We start from the raw sequence: 21904 nt of genomic DNA, 5'->3' as shown, positions 1-21904 counted from the left end.
GAATGGCCATGTTTCTTCACATTCACCCTGCACTGTGGAACAAGACAGAGCAGCCCATTATCTCCTCTTATATTCGCTGTGGTCCTGGAACACCTTGCATGTTGGATACGCCGTGACCCATTGATACGGGCAAAAACAACAGTCGATGGGCAGAATGCAGAACAATGTCATACATTCACCCCAGTACAGAGATCTGGGTCTAAATCAATCGTTTTTTTGCTCACCATGCAATTCCAGTTTGAACCCAGCCATATGCAAATCAGTCTTGACCCTGTGCCTCATGGGAACAGTTAAGCCCGAACTGCCAAGCTAGGTCTGGAAACAAGCATCCTAGGACCGGTTTTGGGGTTTCACCCCTCTTCAGCCAGCATAGCTTGATTCCAGTGGCATGGAGAGCACGGGACACACGTCTGGGCATAACCGTCCCACTCGGGGTGACAAATGCAAAAACAACAGTTGATGGACAGAATGCAGAACAATGTCATACCCATGAGGCACAGGGTCAAGGCTGATTTGCATATGGCTAGGTCTAAACTGGGGTGGCATGGTGAGCAAAAGAATGATGGATTTAACCCAGATCTCTTGACTGGGGTGAATGTTTTGATTTGTTCAGCATTCCGTCCATCAATTGTGTGTCTTTTGCTTTCTCGCCCTAAGTGCTCCGGGTATGCCCAGACGTGGGTCCCGGGCTCACTGTGCCACTGGAATTAAGCTATCCTGGCTGATGAGGGCTGAAAGCCCGAAACCGGTCCCAGGGTGCTTGTTTCCCGTCCAGGGAGGACCTGGCTTTGCAGTTCGGGCTGGACTATTCCCATGAGGCACAGTATCAAGGCTGATTTGCATATGGCTAGGTCTAAACTGGGGTGGCATGGTGAGCAAAAGAATGATGGATTTAACCCAGATCTCTTGACTAGGGGTGAATGTTTTGATTTGTTCAGCATTCAGCTCATCAATTGTGTGTCTTTTGCTTTCTCGCCCTAAGTGCGCCGGGTATGCCCAGACGTGGGTCCCGGGCTCACTGTGCCACTGGAATTAAGCTATCCTGGCTGATGAGGGCTAAAAGCTCGATACCAGTCCTAGGATGCTTGTTTCCGGTCCAGGGAGGACCTAGCTTGGCAGTTCGGGTTGGACTGTTCCCATGAGGCACAGGGTCAAGGCTGATTTGCATATGGCTAGGTCTAAACTGGGGTGGCATGGTGAGCAAAAGAATGATGGATTTAACCCAGATCTCTTGACTGGGGGTGAATGTTTTGATTTGTTCAGCATTCCGTCCATCAATTGTGCGTCTTTTGCTTTCTTGCCCTAAGTGTGCCGGGTATGCCCATACGAGGATCCCGGGCTCACTGTGCCACTGGAATAAAGCTATGCTGGCAGATGAGGCCTGAAAGCCCAAAACCGGTCCTAGGATGCTTGTTTCCGGTCCAGGGAGGACCTGGCTTGGCAGTTCGGGCTGGACTGTTCCCATGAGGCACAGGGTCAAGGCTGATTTGCATATGGCTAGGTCTAAACTGGGGTGGCATGGTGAGCAAAAGAATGATGGATTTAACCCAGATCACTTGACTGGGGGTGAACATTTTGATTTGGTCAGCATTCCGTCCATCAATTGTGTGTCTTTTGCTTTCTCGCCCTAAGTGCGCCGGGTATGCCCAGACGTGGGTCCTGGGCTCACTGTGCCACTGGAATAAAGCTATGCTGGCAGATGAGGCCTGAAAGCCCAAAACCGGTCCTAGGATGCTTGTTTCCGGTCCAGGGAGGACCTGGCTTGGCAGTTCGGGCTGGACTGTTCCCATGAGGCACAGGGTCAAGGCTGATTTGCATATGGCTAGGTCTAAACTGGGGTGGCATGGTGAGCAAAAGAATGATGGATTTAACCCAGATCACTTGACTGGGGGTGAACATTTTGATTTGTTCAGCATTCCGTCCATCAATTGTGTGTCTTTTGCTTTCTCGCCCTAAGTGCGCCGGGTATGCCCAGACGTGGGTCCTGGGCTCACTGTGCCACTGGAATCAAGCTATCCTGGCTGATGAGGGCTGAAAGCCCGAAACCGGTCCTAGGATGCTTGTTTCCGGTCCAGGGAGGACATGGCTTGGCAGTTCGGGCTGGACTGTTCCCATGAGGCACAGGGTCAAGGCTGATTAGCATATGGCTAGGTCTAAACTGGGGTGGCATGGTGAGCAAAAGAATGATGGATTTAACCCAGATCTCTAGACTAGGGGTGAATGTTTTGATTTGTTCAGCATTCAGTACATCAATTGTGTGTCTTTTGCTTTCTCGCCCCAAGTGCGCCGGGTATGCCCAGACGTGGGTCCCGGGCTCACTGTGCCACTGGAATAAAGCTATCCTGGCTGATGAGGGCTGAAAGACCGAAACCAGTCCTAGGATGCTTTTTTCCGGTCCAGGGAGGACCTAGCTTGGCAGTTTGGGCTGGACTGTTCCCATGAGGCACAGGGTCAAGGCTTATTTGCATATGGCTAGGTCTAAACTGAGGTGGCATGGTGAGCAAAATAATGATGGATTTAACCCAGATCTCTTGACTGGGGTTGAGTGTTTTGATTTGTTCAGCATTCCGTCCATCAATTGTGTGTCTTTTCCATTGATACGGGGGCTAAAGTGGGCAAATACATCAGAGAACAGAATCTCGCTTTATGCGGACGACATCCTGCTTCACGTTGCCTCCCCAGGTGCCTCAATCAGCAGAGTCCTCCAAATCTGCACTAACCACGGCAAATACTCTGGCACACCATAAACTGGTCTAAGTCCGTGATATATTTACTTCACTGGCCTGTGCCAGCCCTCCCGGCTACCTGCGAAGCCATGGTCGTAGAGAATGGTTTCGATACCTAGGTGTATACGTAACAGCTGATGCATCGCTTTTCTATGAACAGAACCTTCTGGGCCCCTTGACTCGACTACAAAGCGATGTGCACCGTTGGCGTACACTTACAGTGTTGCTACTGGGTGCGCGGAGCTCTACAAAATTACGTCTCTCCCTCGGCTCTTAAAAGCACTGCAAAATACCCCATATAGCGTTCCCGATGCGGAGGGTACAGAGAGGCACTATACACAAAATTACATAGACAGCAGCTGACTGGGCCCACTGCTCTCACAGTTGCCATATGGCACACTACCACTACAAAACCTGGCTGCCATAATGGGCAATTTAAGTAGATGTAGAGGGTTTGATAAATGGGACACCATCGGAATATCGCAAGTTAGTGACTCAATAAAGAAAGATAGAATATTGACCTTTGCAGAATTTCTAATAGAGTATACACTATCCATAGACAAAACCTTCCACTACTTACAAATACGCCATGCCTTACTAGAGGCATCTAAAGAGATGGATGGGATCCGGGATGCCACCCCACTTGAAGAAAGATTACTATTAGATCCCATGCAGAGTAGCAGTTTCACTCACGTACCGGAAAATAATCAATAACTCGCCAGACCCGATGAATCACTTATATATACGCTGGCAGACTGACGTTGGAGACTTGGAGGAAAAAGACTGGCGTGATGCGCTGTCCTCCCCGCGCGAGGTGGCCATACCGTCAAGGCTGCGACTGGTCCAATTGAAAGTTTTACACCGCACATATATCACACACACGACATTGGTCAAGATGGGCGGCAGTAGTTCGACTGTAGAAGGAGATGCGGGTATGTTCTACCACACACACTGGGAATGTCCCTTGATACAGATTTACTGGGAGGCAGTTAACCGAGTTGTGAGTGAGGTGAGTGGAATTGCCCTAACACTATTCCCTAAGATATGTCTCCTCAATATCTAGAACACCACTGACATCAACCATATGGATCAATTGTGGGACGCCAATGGTTTTACACTCGCAAAGCGTAATATTGCCTGTAAATGGGGAGTTCCAGACCCACTAACGATTGTAGAATGGAAACGGGATGTTGACTGATGTATGCTGGCAGAAGAAGCAGTCTATAAGAATAGAGGTTGCCCCAAAAATGGGATAAGATATGGGGGAAATTAAATGCGTATCAAGGTAACATTTGCACCCCGCCCTCAGAACAAAGATATGGGCCGGCTACGTTAAACGCATGACACAATCCTGAAAGGGGGGGAAGGGGTGGTTAGTGGGATGTTCAGTATTAACATTGTAATCTCCTGTTTTTGATCTGAAGTGATGCACAAGGTTGTATTGTAACATATTATTCAATACGTTTTAATAAAAAGAGTAAAAAAAAGAATGGTATTTAGCATGATTAATGTTTTCAAAAGTTGTCCTCGATGTAATGTACTAACAAAATAGGCACTTGTGTGAACTGTGTCTGGGAGCACCGAGGCTCCCTTTGTGGTGCTGTAGTTTGGTTAAGAAATGTGTTTGCTCTTGATTACATCTGCACACCCCCATGCTTCAACCTGCGTGTTCTAAAGAGTGTGTTTCTATACTCCCGGCTGATTTGTGCATTGGTTCTTTATAAAAAAACAACTCATGTCCATTTTACCGTTTAAACCTGACAGACTCATGGTATTGAGCTTCTTCATCCTTTATGTTTATTGAACACAGAGGCCCCTGAAGAATGGATGGCGCCCCGAAATGAATGGGGCAGCGAAAAGTGGAACCCGCATAATAAGAATTATTGAATTGTGACAAATGTTACATATCATATGGACAATGTATAAAAATATGTAATGTGATTGACAAAAGTGTTGTGTTGATTTACATTCATTGAATATTTGATTGTTGATGAAATAGAAATTTGAAGAAAAAAGCACATAAGAGCACTAATGTACATTGAGAAAATGGAATGTTAAATACTTTAGCTGTGCGTATTTTTACTTGAAAACATTTGTCAGATTATACTCACAGGTGATAGGCAGCTATCCGTCCCCGTGCAGCACGCTCAACATTGCAGATTCATTTAGAGATGGGGCACACAGAAAATACAGGAGTGCGCAATTTGAAAATATTTCTTAGGACCCTATTTTGCCCCACAGGAATGATGGACTAGGAAAAACTTTTTAGCACTAAGCAATTTAGAGTAGTGTGCCTTCCTGTGGCTTCTATGACTAACATTTTGTGTGAGGCAAAAGCATACCTTTCATGTTGAGTTATTGGAGATAAAGAGTTGGAGCTCCAAAAGAGGAATACAAACTTGATACCTTTTACTTTTAAATACTGCTTTAATCATGTTTTATAATCGGTATTTGTGTTGAGATGCAATGGTTTTAACTAATCGAGCATCAATAAATTCAAGATTCTTTACGCTTGATGAACTAGAGTCATAGCATAGACAGGAGCAACCCGCCCTCCTCTGCATTGAAAGAGACAAAATAGATTGTTACACATTCTATTTTCATTAGTTGTACTCATTTTTTCTCAGTAAAAAATAACTGAGGTAACTGCCACCTGCTGGGCATGATGGGACACTGGAGGGCTACGAGCCCATAAAGGTACAGTGTCAGTTCTTTACAACTACAGTACTGCAGCCTATATGTCTGCAATGCCCCATTCCCTGTTCTCCATTTCTTTTTTTTTTTAAAGTTTATGAAGTATATGTATAGGAAAAAAAATACTCAACTCCTGTAAGATTTTCCTAGTTTTGAATAATATTTTGACATTTTTTTTTAAATATGAATGAAAGTAATTGGCCAATATAGCCTTCTTTATAAGCTGCAAAACGTTTTTAACAAATTATGTCCTAGTCTTGGCCTTCCAGAAGTAAGGCGAATGTCTACACTAAAAAAGATATATTTTAAAGAAGTGCTCCAGGATCCCTACACAGGGGCGGGACTATTCAGCGTTCATGACTTTCAGTGAAGATCCCCTGAGAGGAAAGCATGTTTCAGTGGCATTTCTTAACGTTGAATCCTGTAAAATCATTTAATTTTGATGGCCACCATCTGCGTCTCAACATTGATATTGGCCTTTATGTTGATTGGTATGAAGGAGCCTGAAGGATTTCCATGGCTGGCTGCTATGGAACTGAAACAAATGACATCAATGGCTTTGGAGGCACATCATAAAACAGTACAAACTAAGACCCTCATTTAAAGTTTGGTGGATAGGGTACTCTGTCAGAAACATGGCAGATATTGTGCCCACCAAGATGCACAAGTGCAACATTATTATTAGCACTCTGAACATAACTCAGAGGACATGCGCCATGTTTCGACAGAGTGCCCTTTTCTCCAAGCACTTAATAAGATCCTAAGGCTCAGATTCTCAAAAGAATTACAGAATGCAGCTGTAGAGTTGGCATCCTTGACGTGGTTACCCTTCACTTTTTGCCTCTACCTGTATTTTTGATGCTATGCTAGATTTTGTTTTTACTCTAATCTAGAAGGAGTGTTACTATTTTAAAGAAATTTTCCACAATTCAATACGTAAGTCCAAAAGAAGAGCCTCAAAATGTCTGCTGTCAAATTCTTTTCTTTATTTTGCATCCAGTCAAATCATCAATATCAGCCAACTTGAAAAACAGTTAATACTTTTCACAGCCAACGCGTTTCGTCCCCTTCCAGGACGTCATCAGGGCTTCAGTCAGTACTAATCCACATTGGTCCTTATCTTATCCCACACCGAATATCTTATGTTCTAATACGACCATATGGTCCAAAAAGTCTTTGTATTATTTCTTAATCACATCCCAAAATTAAAAAACTTTTCCAGATGGTCGTAATGCTTATGAGCCCAAAATACTTTTCTCAATCTTCACGTGTATCTCATTATTCGCTCTGTTACACATCCCCAACCGACCGTTTCATCGTTATACTTCTAAGCACCCAGATTCTCTATATTTCTGTATATCTCTTTGAGTTCAAGCCCACGTATCCAAAGGCGTCCTTCATCCGGTTCGATAAAATCCGGAGAGAGTACTCAAGCCCGCCAAGCTGAATTTTAAGTCCCAGTTTATCCTGATTCTCAATTTTCCCGTATATCTTATTTAATTGCAGCCCACATATCCAAAGACGTCCTTCATCCGGCCCGATAAATCCGGAATTTATCGGGCCGGATGAAGGACGTCTTTGGATAACGATAACGTTAATATACAAGTATAACGATGAAATGTTCGGTTGGGGATGTGTAACAGAGCGAATAATGAGATACATGTGAAGATTGAGAAAAGTATTTTGGGCTCATAAGCATTATGACCATCTGGAAACGTTTTTAATTTTGGGATGTGATTAAGAAATAATACAAAGACTTTTCGGACCATATGGTCGTATTAGAACATAAGATATTCGGTGTGGGATAAGATAAGGACCAATGTGGGTTAGTACTGACTGAAGCCCTGATGATGTCCCGGAAGGGGACGAAACGCGTTGGCTGTGAAAAGTATTAACTGTTTTTCAAGTTGGCTGATATTGATGATTTGACTGGATGCAAAATAAAGAAAAGAATTTGACAGCAGACATTTTGAGGATCTTCTTTTGGACTTACATATGGAATTGTGGAAAATTTCTTTAAAATGGTAACGCTCCTTCTAGATTAGATTGATTGCAGTGATTAATGGTTGGTGACGGTGAACCACAAGAAGTAAAGCAGACGCACGGAGAACGAATTAGTTTTAGATAATTTCAAAAATAGCCTTCCAGTGCACACAGGTTGGACCCCCATCGTCTTCTCTTGCTAGATTTTGTTTTTGCTGGCTTAGATGCTTTGGGACCTTTGTCACTGCTGATCAGTGTCAAAGTGCAAGTGTTCCCTGTGTAAATTGTTGTGGTAATTGGTTATTCATGATTGGCATATTTGATTTACTGGTAAATCCCTAGTAAAGTATGCTGTGTGTGACAGGGCCTGTAAATCAAATGCTACTAGTGGGCCTGCAACAGTGGTTGTGCTACCCACATGAGTAGCCCTGCAAAGGTATCTCAGACCTGCCACTGAAGTGTCAGTACGCAGTTTTAAACTGAAATGTCGACCTGTCAAGTGCACCCACTTGCCAGGCCCTAATCTTCCCTTTCCTTACTTGTTAAGGTACCTCTAAGGTAGGGCCAAGGTACCCCTTGGGGAGGGTGCACTGTATGTGAAAGGTAGGACATGTACTGGTGTGTGTCACATGTCTCGATAGTGAGATGCTGTCAATTTCATTTTTCACCATTGAGAGGCTATCTGTCCCTTTGGCTAACACGGGAGATGTTGTGTAACATTTTACAAATATAACTTTCCATTGGGACAAGATGGAGAAATGAAATTTAGGCTCTCTGAACTCAGAATGTATTGTTTAATTCTGTTAGAGTTGCTTTGAGCTATTTCCATGAGTGTCATTAGATGTCACTTTTTAGGCAAGATAAAATGATTAAAAAGTATATTTTTTAAATGAATCCCTTTTTAGGCACCTTTACCTCTCTTACTTTATTACCCTTTCCCACAAGAGGTTGATTGGGTTGCCCATCTTTTTTGTTATACTTTAAGAAAGTAGGCATTTCCTTATTTAACCATTCTGTGTGCCCCTGCTGTTTTATATATTAACTGTCTGGTTTTTGGAGTTAAAGGGGCTGGGAATGTGCATTCACTATAGACAGGCACAAGCAGGGTTGAGGTGTGTCCCGCCTTTCCTGGTTGACTCATAGCTGAGCTGAATAGACCTTGGCTGCATTTATAGGGGTGGGAGAAGTGTCACTTACACATGAATAGGCAGTGCCTCCTCTGCACAATGTTGTCTCCACCTCCTGTGGTGATGCTGCACCAGAGAGCACATAACTTGTTTGGACTGGGCTCAGAGACCCTTGTCACAAAGAGAAAATGGGGTATAAGTAGTGCACCTTAAACCCCCGAAAATTAGATCACTTCTGGACTCATGAGGAACCTTTGCCAAGGAGAGAAGAGCTGGAGAGCTGTGAGAAGTATTGCCCATTTGCTGTGTGCTTTGCTGGGTTGGCCTGCAGTTGCTGCCTCTGCCTAGGACAAGATAAAGACTGGAACTTTGCTGTGAACCTGCTTGAAGAAGAATCTCCAAGGTCTTGTGTATGCTGGTCTCCTGTTCTGAAGTCTCAGGGACAGAAAGAATTCACCTGCAACCCAAAGAACAGCACCTGGACTCTTGCATTGAAAAGGGTACCAATGCCAGTTCCTGGGCCCCGGGAACAGGCCTCCACCTCGGTACGAACGCCTCACCTCCACAACGGTGTACTTCGTCCATAGACTTTGTTTCCAAGGTACTGTTATTTTGGGGTCCATGTGACTCCGTGCCCGACGCCTCGCACCTTGTGGTCAGCACCGTACTTTGGATTTATGCTACAAGATTTATGCCTGTTTCAACGTCGTAATAGCCCCAGGTGGAGCTATTTGTTTCTACAAGTTCTATTTTTGCAATACCTGTTCAAAGTGTTATTTTGATACATGTATGTTGGACTTTTGTTGTTTTGGTCTTGTTAGATTTAAATAGAGATACTTATTTTTCTAAACTGGTGTGGTTTCTATTTGTGATGTTTTCACTTTGTTACTGTGTCTTTTAAAATACAAATACTTCCACATTGCCTTTGGGATAAGCCTGTCTTCTCGTGCCAAGCTACCAAGGGGGTGAGCAGGGGTTAGATGAAGTGTGTATACCCCTTACCCTAACTAGAAGCAAGGGTCCTTACTTGGACAAAGGTGCGTACTTCTGCCAATTTGAAACCATCATTTCTAACAGCAGCACAGCAGCTAAAAATGCTGCACTGCGTTGCGTGACAGGGAGGGAGAAGGAGACAGCCATATTTACACAGCTAGGGCTGTCTCCTCTGCTCTCCCTAGCACCGGTGCAGCTTTCAGCTGCCGTGCGCCAGGCACACACCTTAGCGCCATAGTGCTAGGGTGTGTGCCTGAGTTTACCAAAGGTATGACTAGGCAAGTTTAAATCCTTTTCTTACTTTGTATGAATGTTGTACAGTGCAGCACACATGCAAAGTCAGAAAAGCTGGGAGAAATAAAAACAATTCTCCTTATAACAACTGCTTTTTAGCATACAAACCAATGCAAATACCAATTTGCGTTGGTTTGTTTATCTGTTAATTGTTTAGCATTGGGTTTGCGTTAAAAAAAGTAGCACTAACCCGAAGTTAAACCTTTGTGAATCTTGCCCTAAGTGCCTGAACGTTTAACACTAAACAAACTGGAAAAAATAGGCAGAGGACAGTGTCAAGAGATCAGAATTAAGCCTGGGCAGAGCTGGAGTAGTTTCACTCCGTTGAATTCTGCGGAATTACAGAAAAACTCAGTGGAATTTTGTGGAGTTCCGCAAGGGGACAGAGTACTGCTCAGCCACCCTTTAGGACCTTGTCACCGGGTGGGCGCCCCCTCCCCCGTAATATCACCCATGGAATGCAGTGCCCAAGAAGAGTGGTGGTCCCCTACCCCTTGAATGCCATTGTGTCCTTACTTTGCAGCCCGAGAACCGGAGCCCAGCCGAAAACACTGTGTGGTTGGAGGAAACCCCTGACCCGGGGACCTGTGCCTTTAACATTTGGGAAACCTCGGCAAGCCACACCCGGAAAGAGGACGTCACCTGGAGTGAGCTAATCGCGTCGCCGAGCCCGGACAGAAGAGGCGGGGAGGAACCCGGAAGAGAGAGGGACGCGGAGATCCAGGAAGAAACAGCAAGCAAGGGTGAACGGATCGAGAGGAGCAGGGCCGAGAACGCCTGGAGTGAACAGCGTTGCCGTGAAGACCGGAGGAGAGAAAGAGTGCCCAGAGGCCATCGTCCCCGCTCACCGCCAAGCCACACTCCCGGGGGGGTGTGGCTCTCACAGGTACGGAGCGGAGTGCGGGCTGGGTCGGGAGAAGGAGGGGGAGAGAGTGTAAAACCCTTTTTACCGAGACTAGTCGGTAAAACAACCTGGTTCCTTCCCCTCACGAGCACTCCCATACCTTCAAGCCTGTCTGTGTTTGTACACCGGTGTACCCTCACTCCCCCTTCCCGATTTAGGTATCGAGCAGAAACAAACCGCCTGACTCCTGTCCTTCTGTTTTTGTTTGCATAACGACCTTCCCGATTGAAAGCCACAAGTCGATCCCAAGGAGTCAACGCCAGTGCACCCATAGAAGTCGCTTTCCACAGCAGAGAGAGACGCCCTGGGGATCAGAAAGAAATAAGACGGATTATCCATTGATGCCCCAGAACATTTTCTTTTGCCCTGATTCTGTTCAGTTTCTTTTGCCTTCTTATGCTGGCCAGAACAAAAAGACATATATACTGTGGAATAAAACCCGGTTTAAGACACTCTGAAGTCGACCTCTTTTCTGGCGAGTACCCCCGTGAGAACCCTACCCGTTACAGACCTGTAATTACCTACTGTCCGTCAACTGTCAATTAAAACAAGCCCCCAGTAGCCCTGCTGTGCTGCATACCGTGCACCTACATTTGGCGTCATGGTGGGCAGCTCTATGGATGTCCGGCAGCATCAGCCAAACAAACGCACAGCAAATGCGGCAGATCCAACTCACTCGGTCGCTCCTCCTTGCCTACCTCCTCCAGAAAAATGACTCTGCTCACAGCACTGCCAAGAAGTGCTGCCACCCTATTCCAAAATAAAAGTCCATGATGGCTCTTTGAGGCAGCCCTACTCCTGCCAGCATGACCAGTACCGTTTTTACGTGGAAATTCAACAGGAATTCCATGACCCGCTCTTAGCCTTGAATTCAAAATATTGTCCAAATGTCACACTAAGGATTTCCTCCTCTCAGCCTCTCACTGTCAATGCGCTTAATTGCTCCTAAATCTGCTCCACCCCTCATAAGGCTTCACCTTGGCCCATCACAGAATGGATACAGGGCTTGTCCCAGCCGGTCTCCATGCCTTCACGACCAACTACCCTCCCAACCTCTCAAAAAATGCGGCCAAGAAGCAAAACCATAGGTTACTAAAAACCTGACCTGAAACACTTATCTCTGACCTTTACTTCTGTGCCACTAGGGAGAAATTAACTAATGACTTTATCTTTTACACCAGAAAACCGGAATGATGGAGGAACGCCTTTTATTCCATGCTTCGTATAACAGATACCAGGAAAACACAGTACGGCCTCAAACTAACAGCTGCGCCGACTACACTCTACAATGCGCACGGCACCATTTCCCTTTAAAATAACGGAATTATCCTAGTTCAAGCTTCGGTTGAGAATTTAGCCAAGATGGATAATATCTTCCCTACCCTCAAGACAGCAATAAGTTCTAAGTCTTCTCTTTCCCTCTTAGACCATAATTTTGCAAATGTTATCACTCGCACACCCCTGACAAAACTGATCATAACCCCCCTCACTCCCAAAGCAATCTCTGCTCCATCCAGTACCCTGCACAGTCCACATCACCAGTGAATCAAGCAGCTACTGAACCTACAGCTTCTCGCACCTCTCCGGGCTCCACTGGGATACATATCCGATCCCTTGCTGAGGATTCCTCTCCCACCTCTCTTTCCTCTTCTGGTGAGCCTCCCTGCTTGATCTACCTGTCGGAGGGATGCACAGAAACAGAAAAGGGGAGACCGTATGGATGTAATATTGGGATTTTTTATTACAGTAGATTTATTCTCCAGTTGATACAATCAGTAACTCCTGGTCACTTTTAAGCAAAGTTCTTCAGACTGTCTCTGCTGCTTCCTGTTTTTATTTGGGAGGATAGCAGACTGTAGAAGTTTCTTCACTTCTTCTTTCGCCTAGTTGCTTTCTAGGGGATATGGAGTCCTGGTGGGATTCTTGAGGGTTGCCTCACCAAAAGGGGGAAAAGAAGAAGGAACAGTAAGTAAATGCGCTCAGCCTGGCACTATTTGCTTCCACCACACCACCGTGATGGACTTGCTAGATGGACCATGAAGGGGAACTAAAATAACAAAAAAAATAAACAAAAACCAAACGTTTTACACTTGGGTTTTTCCCACACCGGGGTCTCAGGGAACTTAACAGCGACCCACCACTTGCCTTGCGCACCACACCTCTGGGGTCTCCTTGTCTTCGGCATCGTTTTCACTGGCGTTCACCTCCACGATGTCTTCTCCGAGACCGCAACACCTTCCCGACTCTTCCGCAGCTCTGTTTCCGATGACGAACTCTCCTGATGCAGTGTCTCCCATTTTTATAGACCTCTCCTCGGTTTCTCCTCTGGACTCCAATTGGGTTGTTAGGGACTTGGCTCCGCCCCTCCATGGGCCGATTGGTTCCTTTGCTGCAGTTCCATTCTGTGCAGAGGAATGAAAGTCCTTTCTTACTGTCTGTGTCCCTTTCCAGTTCTTGCCGTCATCATCCGGACCCCATAAGTAAAGAAGAAAAGGGCCTCCAGGGTATCTAGAAGGATAATCAACGTTAGCCTGTTCTTCCCTTTTCTATGGATGATAGTCTAACGGAAGGGCTTCACGGTCAGGAACCACCTTAAGATTCTCTGGTTATGTCTCTTATTTCTAGACAGCCATTCAAGAGGTGGGTGGTCAGTGTACAGGAGAAATTCCCTTCCATCTAAATAGTAGCGAAGGGCCTCAATAGCCCACTTGATATCCAGTGCTTCCTTTTCTATGACTGCATACCTGGTTTCTCTTGGGAACAGCTTACGGCTGATGTAGAGAATTGGTCTTTCTTGATTGGTATCATCTGTTGGCAGTAGGAAGGGTTTATCACAGTTGGTACTCCGCAAAAAGGCTTCAAAGTAATGAGCTATTTTAGGTGTTGAAAAGCATGTACTTCTGAGTGAGTGGGGAATCGAAGGTGTTTTTCCGTTTGTACATTCTTTTTGAGCAGATCAGTTAAGGGAGCGGCTATCTGTGAGAAGTGAAGGGTAAATCTCCTATAGTTCCCCAGCAGTCCTAGGAAGGCCCTAAGGTCCTTCCGAGATTTAGGAAAAGGTACTTCAGCTAACGTGGCCACTTTCTCTTCTTGAGGTTTTATATAGCCCTCCCCCAAAAGGTACTTCATGGATTTCGCGGCCAGGTGACTTTTGGCTGGATTAATTGATAGCCCGCTTTTGCCTAAGGCTTGAATTACTTAGGTCTGTGGTTCCAGGTTGAACTATTGATGATTATGTCATCTATGTAAGCGGCTGCAAAGTCTTTATGGGGCTTTAGTAAGAAGTTCATTAGTCTCTGAAAGGTTGCTGGGGCCCCATGTAGTCCGAAGGGTAATACCTTAAATTGGAACAGGCCCCTAGGGGTACAGAAGGCTGTTTTTCCCTATCCTGTTCCTTCACGGGGACCTGCCAGTAGCCCTTACAAAGATCTAATGTGCTGAGATTTCGGGCCTTCGCCAGTCTATCATTTCATTGACCCTAGGGATATCGGAATATTTTGTTCACCTCCCTAAAGTCGATGCTCAAAAGCATATAGACCAGTCCATTTTGGGAAATATCACTATCAGAGAGCTCCACTCGCTTTTGGAGGGTTCTATGACACCGAGTTCCATCATCTAACGGACCTCATTGTCTATCACCTCCCTTCTGGCTTCGGAAATACTTTAAGGGCGCAATCTGACTTTCTTCCCTGGGGGGTATGTAGCTCATGTTCAATGATTGTGGTTCTGCCGGGAAACAGGAAGAACACATCCTGAACTGGGTGTAAAGCACCCCTCAGTTGTTGTTTTTGAATAGCTGGTAATTCTTCATCGATACTCTGTTCCGCTAATGACAGGGGGTTAGTCCCTACTAAAACAAGTCCCTCCCATTTCTGTAGGAGGTTGATATTGAAGATTTGAGTGTGGTTTCTAGTTGGGTCCATCTCTAGTTTATTCGCGACGGGGGTCACTTTCTCTATAACTTTATATGGGCCTTGCCACTGGCTTAACAGTTTGTGCTCTGAGCTGGGCATTAAAATCAGAGCCAGGTCTCCTACTTTTAGCGTTCTCTCTTTTGCAGCTTTGCTGTACTGGGTTTTCTGACTGGTTTGGGCTTGTTCTAAATTGGTTCTTACAATAGCCTACACTTGGTTAAACTGGGTCTTTAAACTGGCTACGTAATCTAAGAGGGGTTTTGAGGTGCCCTTTGTCTTCCTCCCATTCTTCCCGTGCTGTGTCCGTGAGAGTACAGGGCTGTCTCCCATATAGCAACTCAAAGGGGGAATACCCCAGACTTTTTTGTTGCCCAAATCGTATGGCAAACAAAGCCAAGGGAAGCAATGTCTTCCCACATTCGAGCCTCTAGATTTTTTTAGGGTGGTCTTTACGGGGGCATAGTACCGTTCCACCAAACCATCGGTTTGGGGGTGGTATGCTGCTGTATGGATCTGTTTAATGTTTAGTTGTTGACAAACTTGCTGCATTAACTTGGACGTAAAGGGCGTCCCCTGATCAGTGATGATTTCCTTCGGAAATCCTACTAGGGAGAAGATATTAATCATGACTTTAGCTACTTGTGTCGTGTTGGGCTGTCTAAGGGCTACTAATAGTGCAAGTCACGATCCCCGACTGTCTAAAAGCAGCGCTTGTATCCCCCATTCTAAAAAAATAACTAACGCAGAAAGCTCTGATCTGAATAACTTCAGTCCCATTTCTAACATACCCACTCTGGCGAAACTTCTCGAAAAATGCGTGCAACCACAACTCTGCTGACATATCGAGAAATTCCAACTGTTGGATCATCATCAATCTGCTTTCCGGAGAGGGCACAGCACCGAATCTGCACTCACTCACATGATGGAAGACATTTTAAAATTCATAGACCAAAATTAATCTTGCTTATTGATCCTCCTTGACCTATCTTCTGCTTTCGACACTGTTAACCATGTCAAACTACTATCCACTCTAGAACACAGGATGGGCTTATCAAGGTCGGTATTGAAACGGTTCACTTCCTTCCTCCAAAACAAATCCCAAAGAATAAAGATTAATCAATCCCTTTCTCAGCCCTATACAGTAACTATGGGGGTTCCACAGGGGTCTGACCTGTCACCCATACTCTTGAAACCATTAGCAAATGCCTTGAACTTCGCGAACATTCTTTTTCATATCTATGCGGGTGACACTCAACCTTATCTGAAAATCACCTCCCTGGAAGACCTCATCTCACTCATCTCCATCCTGATGAACACTCAAAACTGGCTCGATGACATCTACGTCATGCTCAACCCATCCAAAACTGAATTCCTTCTCATCACTCCCCCTAACCACATTCCCAAGATTGACCTTTGGATGAAACACCTCACAGCCTTCAACTGCTCCCCCCACATTATTGAGTCAGCTAAATCACTCGGAATCACACTAGGCATGCACTTGAATATGAAGAACCAAACCAGGAATGCAACCAAGGGAGCTAAACATCAGTTTAGTATACTAAGGAATCTCAAACCATTGCTTCCACAGAAAGACTTCCAATTGGCGGTACAAGCTCTAGTTTTACCAAGACTAGACTATTGTAGCCTCCCCAAACAGAGCTTGGCCCCACTAAGGGCTTCCATTAATGCCGCAGATAGATTGATTACTGGGACAAAAAGAAGAGATCACATATCCCCAGCCCTAACATCTCTAAATTGGTTACCATACGAGGCAATAATACAGTTAAAAATTGCCTGCATGACGCACAAAGCCCTTCATTTCAAGACCCCCATTTATCTGGCTCAAAAACTAAAATTATCAGGAGGCTGCAGAAAGTCATGAGGTTCAAGTTCAATGCTCCTGAAACCACAGATGTTCCACAAAAAGAAATCGAGTAACAGAGCCTTCTCAGGCATTGCCCCAAAGATTTGGAACTCTCTTCCACCAGAAGTACGTACAATCTCCTCCACTTTTACATGGTTATATACCTGAGAATAACATTCTTAGCATGTGTTGTACATACATGTGTTTTCGAATGTTCCTCACCCAATACTGTATTCGCCCTACCCTTATGTGAAGGGTTCTGATACCTACAGGGGTCTTGCACTCGCCTTGCATAATTATGTAACGAATGTTTGCTTTCCAATATTGTATCCCTCTTACCCAAAATTGTGAAGCATTCTGATACTCGGAAGGGTCACGTTCACGCACTATACAAAACTTTCTAAATAAATAAATACTCTGTGACTGCTTTGGCACGCGCATGCACACACTTCATAAAACCAGGCAAGTCCACTGCATGGGGAGCAGGGGGAGATGCAAACAAACAGAATCACCAGACTTGCTTTCCCCTCTATTGAATGTGCACTTCCAGGGTACAGTCCAGACGCTTAGCAGCAATTAATCGGTAAGCGGCAGATGAACAGGGTTACTTCTGAGCCCAGGGGCGTGACGCCGTACTAATGAGAGGCCAGATTGGGATGGAATAATTAGGCCTGTTAAGGGGAGGAGTTCCAGACCTGAGATGACACAGTGTACACACATACACGCATAAAGAATGGGACGAGTGATGCGCACTGGTATACTCTGCTCCACCAGCAAATTTCGGAGTTTTTTTTTTAAAAAAGGTCATGCTCCAAGCGGAGCACGAAGTGACAAAAATCTACAAACTCCGCCGGCGGAGCAGAGTTGCCCTCCCACCGTTAATCAGTATCATCACACAGGAGTATGGTAACATGAACTCAAGACTAGCGACTCAGGGCTTACTCAGGCCAGACAGCAGTCTTAATGGCACAGTGCAGTTTTTATGTCAGTGCTTAGCATTAGGTCTAAATATTCCTAAGGAGAAATTGTTCTTATATCTCTCTACATTTTGTAAAACTAAAACCTTGCTTAGTTTGTAAGATTCTAATGCTTATGTAGGTTGTTGTAATGTTTAAAAAATAGTTTAAAGAACATTCCTTTTAATGGCTTAATGTTGGATGGTTTAAATAGTGTTCTTTCCTGACGAGAATTTTCCGAACCACACAAGCTGACAGTATTCAATGTTCACGAATACCTGCAAAGATCCTATGACGAAGTAGACAAATTGGGGACTAGGTTTATATCTGTTACTTTTTTTTTGTTACTGAATATTGATCTATGCCAATGGTATATCGCTATCGATATCTTCCTCAGACTCTTCTGGTATGCAGAGATAATAAAATTTTCTAGTTTGTTCAAAACATGTAACTCCCAGAAACTACAAATGAGCTTGGCTTACAATTATTTTTTTTCATACTAATCGTGCATCAATTAATTATCAAAAACAAAATGAATAAAAACTGTGTACCATGAAAAGATGTACATTTTTGGATAGCGTCCAAGAAGATGTTTATGGGGGTAGGTCTCGTTCATACCACCCAAAATTTTGGAATGTCCATAATGGAATGTAATTATGAGGGAAATTTAGTCAAATGTTTTTTGTGCACATGTATTCACAATAGCATCCAACAATTCTGTCAAATAATAACAGCAAATATCTTTCTAACCCTAAATGCGTGCAAACGTCTCACAAAAACAGCAGGCATATCATGCGGGCCAAGAATGGACCATAGCTGTGACCATGCAAGTGATATTTTAAGGAATAAAGGGAATCTACTGTAGCCATTGTTCAAAACTATAGGGCCACGGACACCCAAGGAAATTGTGGCTCCAGTATTTGGGCCCGGGTCAGCCAGCACTTAGGGATCTCCAACAAACCTAGAGGTTTTTCAAACCGAGAGACTCCAGAAAAATGTGTTTGAATGAAATGCACAGCTTTTTGTTACTCAGAATCCCTGCAAACATCAAACTATCCCTAAAAACAGATATCTCTCAATAAACTACTAACCTGGCAAGCACTTGCTGCTGGTCCATGCTGGATGAAAGTTCAGTGAAATCTATAGTAGCAACAGTGGTTGTGTCAGAAAGAACACAGGAACACACAGAGTCAGTTTCGGGACCCTCACCATCACCTTTGATTCTGTATTGGGCATCTTGAGACTCTGCTGGGTCTGGCTACCAAGAAAACAAGAACTTGTTTCATTATACTGTCACGTCATGTATAAAATGATACCAAAGGAATGCATGAACAGATAAGCTTAGAAGGAAATACGGGTCAGCTGAGCCAATAGCAGAACCGAGGACAATATGAACAACTGAAAATGATTAAGTACTGAAACAGTGGGTGGCTGACTTTATGACAATTCCATTTGCAGGAAGCAAATGTCTCATAGGTGGTCTTTGGTCTGAATATAGGTAAGATGATTAATGTGGGGGGTGGGTAGGTGGGGGGGCTTTGTTGAGGTTTGAATGTTTTATGGATCTTGAAACTACTAAGTCGAAATGTTTTGCACTCATAATGGATGTATTAGTGTCTTGTCTCCTAATAAATCTAAATAAAGATAATATTAACAAAAATAAAAGGTGCCTCTAAATGCATCCAACAGGGCATCCTTACAGTGCACTGTATACGTATGGTAGAGAACCTTATAGTGTCTACCTGTGTGTTATATTATAATAAGCAATAAATATACTATGGGCAAGATAATTAATGTTTTAAACTACTCAAGGTTTTCCTTTCATCATTGCCCTTTTATATAAAAATGATTTTCTTCATGTTGAATGTGACCAGATATTTTTAAGATACCACAGGAACATTCTTATACATTCAGTTATGAACTTAAAGCTACATATTTCTTTTCATAAGTTCAGGAGTGCATTTGTTTAGGATTTACTCCACAACAAATCCTGGAATTATTGGATCTTTATGCAAGTCTTGATTACATTCTCTTAACAAATATATGGTAAAAGAACAAGATCAGAATGACTTAAAATCGACACCAAAGCAAATTATGTCCTTTAAACAAGTAGTCTTCATCAACTGGCATATCCTTAGGAATAAATATGTTGATGCAGCTACAAAACCCCATCTGGATTTTTCCAGACTGAAAAATTGTACAAGACTTAAGCTGTAGCAGGAGCAAAATTTAGCGTTGCTTTTAATAAAAGGGTGCTGCTTGCTAAAAAAAAATCCCCTTCCCTTCCCTACTGCCCCCATCTCTATCCCTTGCGCCCTACCCCATGCAGAGGCCCCACATGTGCGTTTACTAACTGCTTGGAGCAGTTGGTAAATGTATGCGTTTAAAACACATAGAAAAGGGGAATCCATGTGCTCTTCTGGCAAGATAAATCGCCCCTACATTGCAGTTCCCCATTCCACAGGGTCTGGCTCGTAATTTCAAGGCACTGGGGTGCTTTTCCTGCACGGAAATGGAAAACAATCACATGCAATTGTACAATGTAGCAAAACTGCCACAGTACCGTTCAACTCATAATGAAGGATTATGTGATGACTTTGCTTTTCTCTGTGCTAGAACTCGCCTTGTAGTTTGAGGCCCTTTTAGCTACTCATGAGCTACACAAATGTGAGAGGCCCAGCAAGACCTCCAACCATCACCAGTGTTAAATGAGTCTACAACATGTCAAAGCTAAAGAACAGGTTACTTACTTTCAGAACAACGTATCTGGTAGAGACTAGCTAGCTGCAGAGTCTTTACCTTAGAATATTCCCTAGGTGTCAGACTTGATCCAGAAAATCTTGAGCAATACCTCTGCGCGCTGGTAGCTTGCATCAAATGGCTCCACACTGGCGTTGTAAGCGTCATCTGCACCGGAAGTGACATGCGCTGTGGCCAAATAGGCGCCCCCCCAGAGAGATGACTTAAGGTCATGACTGTTTCCGTGCCAGAAGCATGGAGCCATGGTAAAAGGTCGAACACCAGTATGCACATTTTAAGGACCTAGATGGACCTATTAGGTAGAAAGAGGCCATTTCATAGAGCAGGGAGGATCGGTAAGTAATCTGTGGCTAGAAAGTCTCTACCAGATATGGCGCTACCAATGGTAATGGGGTGAGCGTAACTTGTGTAATTCCGTGTAGTGTAATCGCGCAGAATTACCCAAGAATCAAGAGAGAATACGCAGAATTTTGTGAAAAGAGTAATTCTGCAGTTAGTGCTATTTCTTAGGACAAAATGCCCCCTCATGTCCAAAATGGATGCTAGGATGAAATTTTTTTGTGCTAAGATATAGCGCGAAATACAGCTGAACATGATTAGCGAGCGCAAGCTGCCGGTTGCTAAATGTATGCATGGGGTAGGATTTTTCCCCCAACTTACCCCCGCATTTAGCATTATTTTCTGTGCCCAAAATGCTCCTTCACATCCTAAATGGATGCTAGGATGCATTTTTGCACTTTTGTTCAGTCCACATAGTATTATGAACTTTTGCTGCATCCCTGCCATTGGCAATAGCCTAGATCAGGATGGCTCAGGCCTCCTCTGAGATTGTGAGCAGCTCTTGCACAACCTAATTCCTTGTCATGTGGCTGTATCGGCCCAAGAGGCATGCAGTGTTCATTGACCACAGTGCAAGGCTGGTGGGTGTCAAAATCCTCTTCTGGAAGAGATCCAGCCACTAGGATTCTCCAACCAGTGGAGTGGAAGAGAAAGCACCAGGATTCACCTTGGAGGTTGGGACCAACACCACTAGGCCGTCAGGAGTGGGATACTGGGGGAGGAAAGCTGGGTCTTCAGGAGCAGGACAGTGCTGATGTGCAATCGTCCTTTCAACATGAGTGCAGGGCTTGGCCCAGCTGCCAAGCAGACCATCAGAGCGAGCTGTGTTGAAGGGCAGGAGGGGTCTGTGTGGGACACCCCTGGTTGAAGCACCTCCACCAAGACATTGATTTTGACTTCGACTGAGGGTAGCATGACGTAGAAAACTTCACCCACCCTCTCCACCACAATAGAAAAGGAGGCCCCTTCCTCTGCAGACACACTAGGAGGAGAGACCTGTCCAGCGTCCGGTGAGGTGTCCAGACCAATGGCATAAGCCAGGTACTCATACCAGTTATCTTCAGCCAACGGTTCTTCAAGTGGATCAGGATAACTACAGGGTCCAGATCCACCACAGTCCTACCCCCCACAGGGCCTATTAAAGATAGGAGGCACTATCTCCAAACTGGATGGTCTAGTGCTGGTCAGCGCAGGTGTAGACATCGAGCAACTCCAATATGGCTCCGTATTAGAGTCACGAATGCCTGTGGGGTTGGTGTCAGCAGCATTGGGGACAGCGCCGCATGATTGAACCCCAGTGAAGGTTGTGGATTTGCGACTGGAGTCGGTCCAGACCCAGGTACGGATCTA

General features: G+C 44.6%; 1 protein-coding gene across 2 annotated transcripts in view; it reads right to left on the bottom strand.

Annotated features, from left to right (window-relative positions):
- Positions 1-21904, bottom strand: part of LOC146832786 (kinesin-like protein KIF17) — a 930557-nt gene that overhangs the window by 114894 nt on the left and 793759 nt on the right. For both annotated transcript variants that reach the window (XM_085606109.1, XM_085606110.1), the window contains exon 9: positions 18547-18713. In XM_085606109.1, the coding sequence (XP_085462235.1) occupies positions 18547-18713 (167 nt within the window). The remainder of the gene's footprint in view (positions 1-18546; positions 18714-21904) is intronic.

This window comes from Triturus cristatus, chromosome 5_1 (assembly GCF_964204655.1).
Source record: "Triturus cristatus chromosome 5_1, aTriCri1.1, whole genome shotgun sequence".
In the NCBI taxonomy this organism is placed as follows: domain Eukaryota; kingdom Metazoa; phylum Chordata; class Amphibia; order Caudata; family Salamandridae; genus Triturus; species Triturus cristatus.
This window is presented reverse-complemented; position numbering and strand designations above follow the sequence as displayed.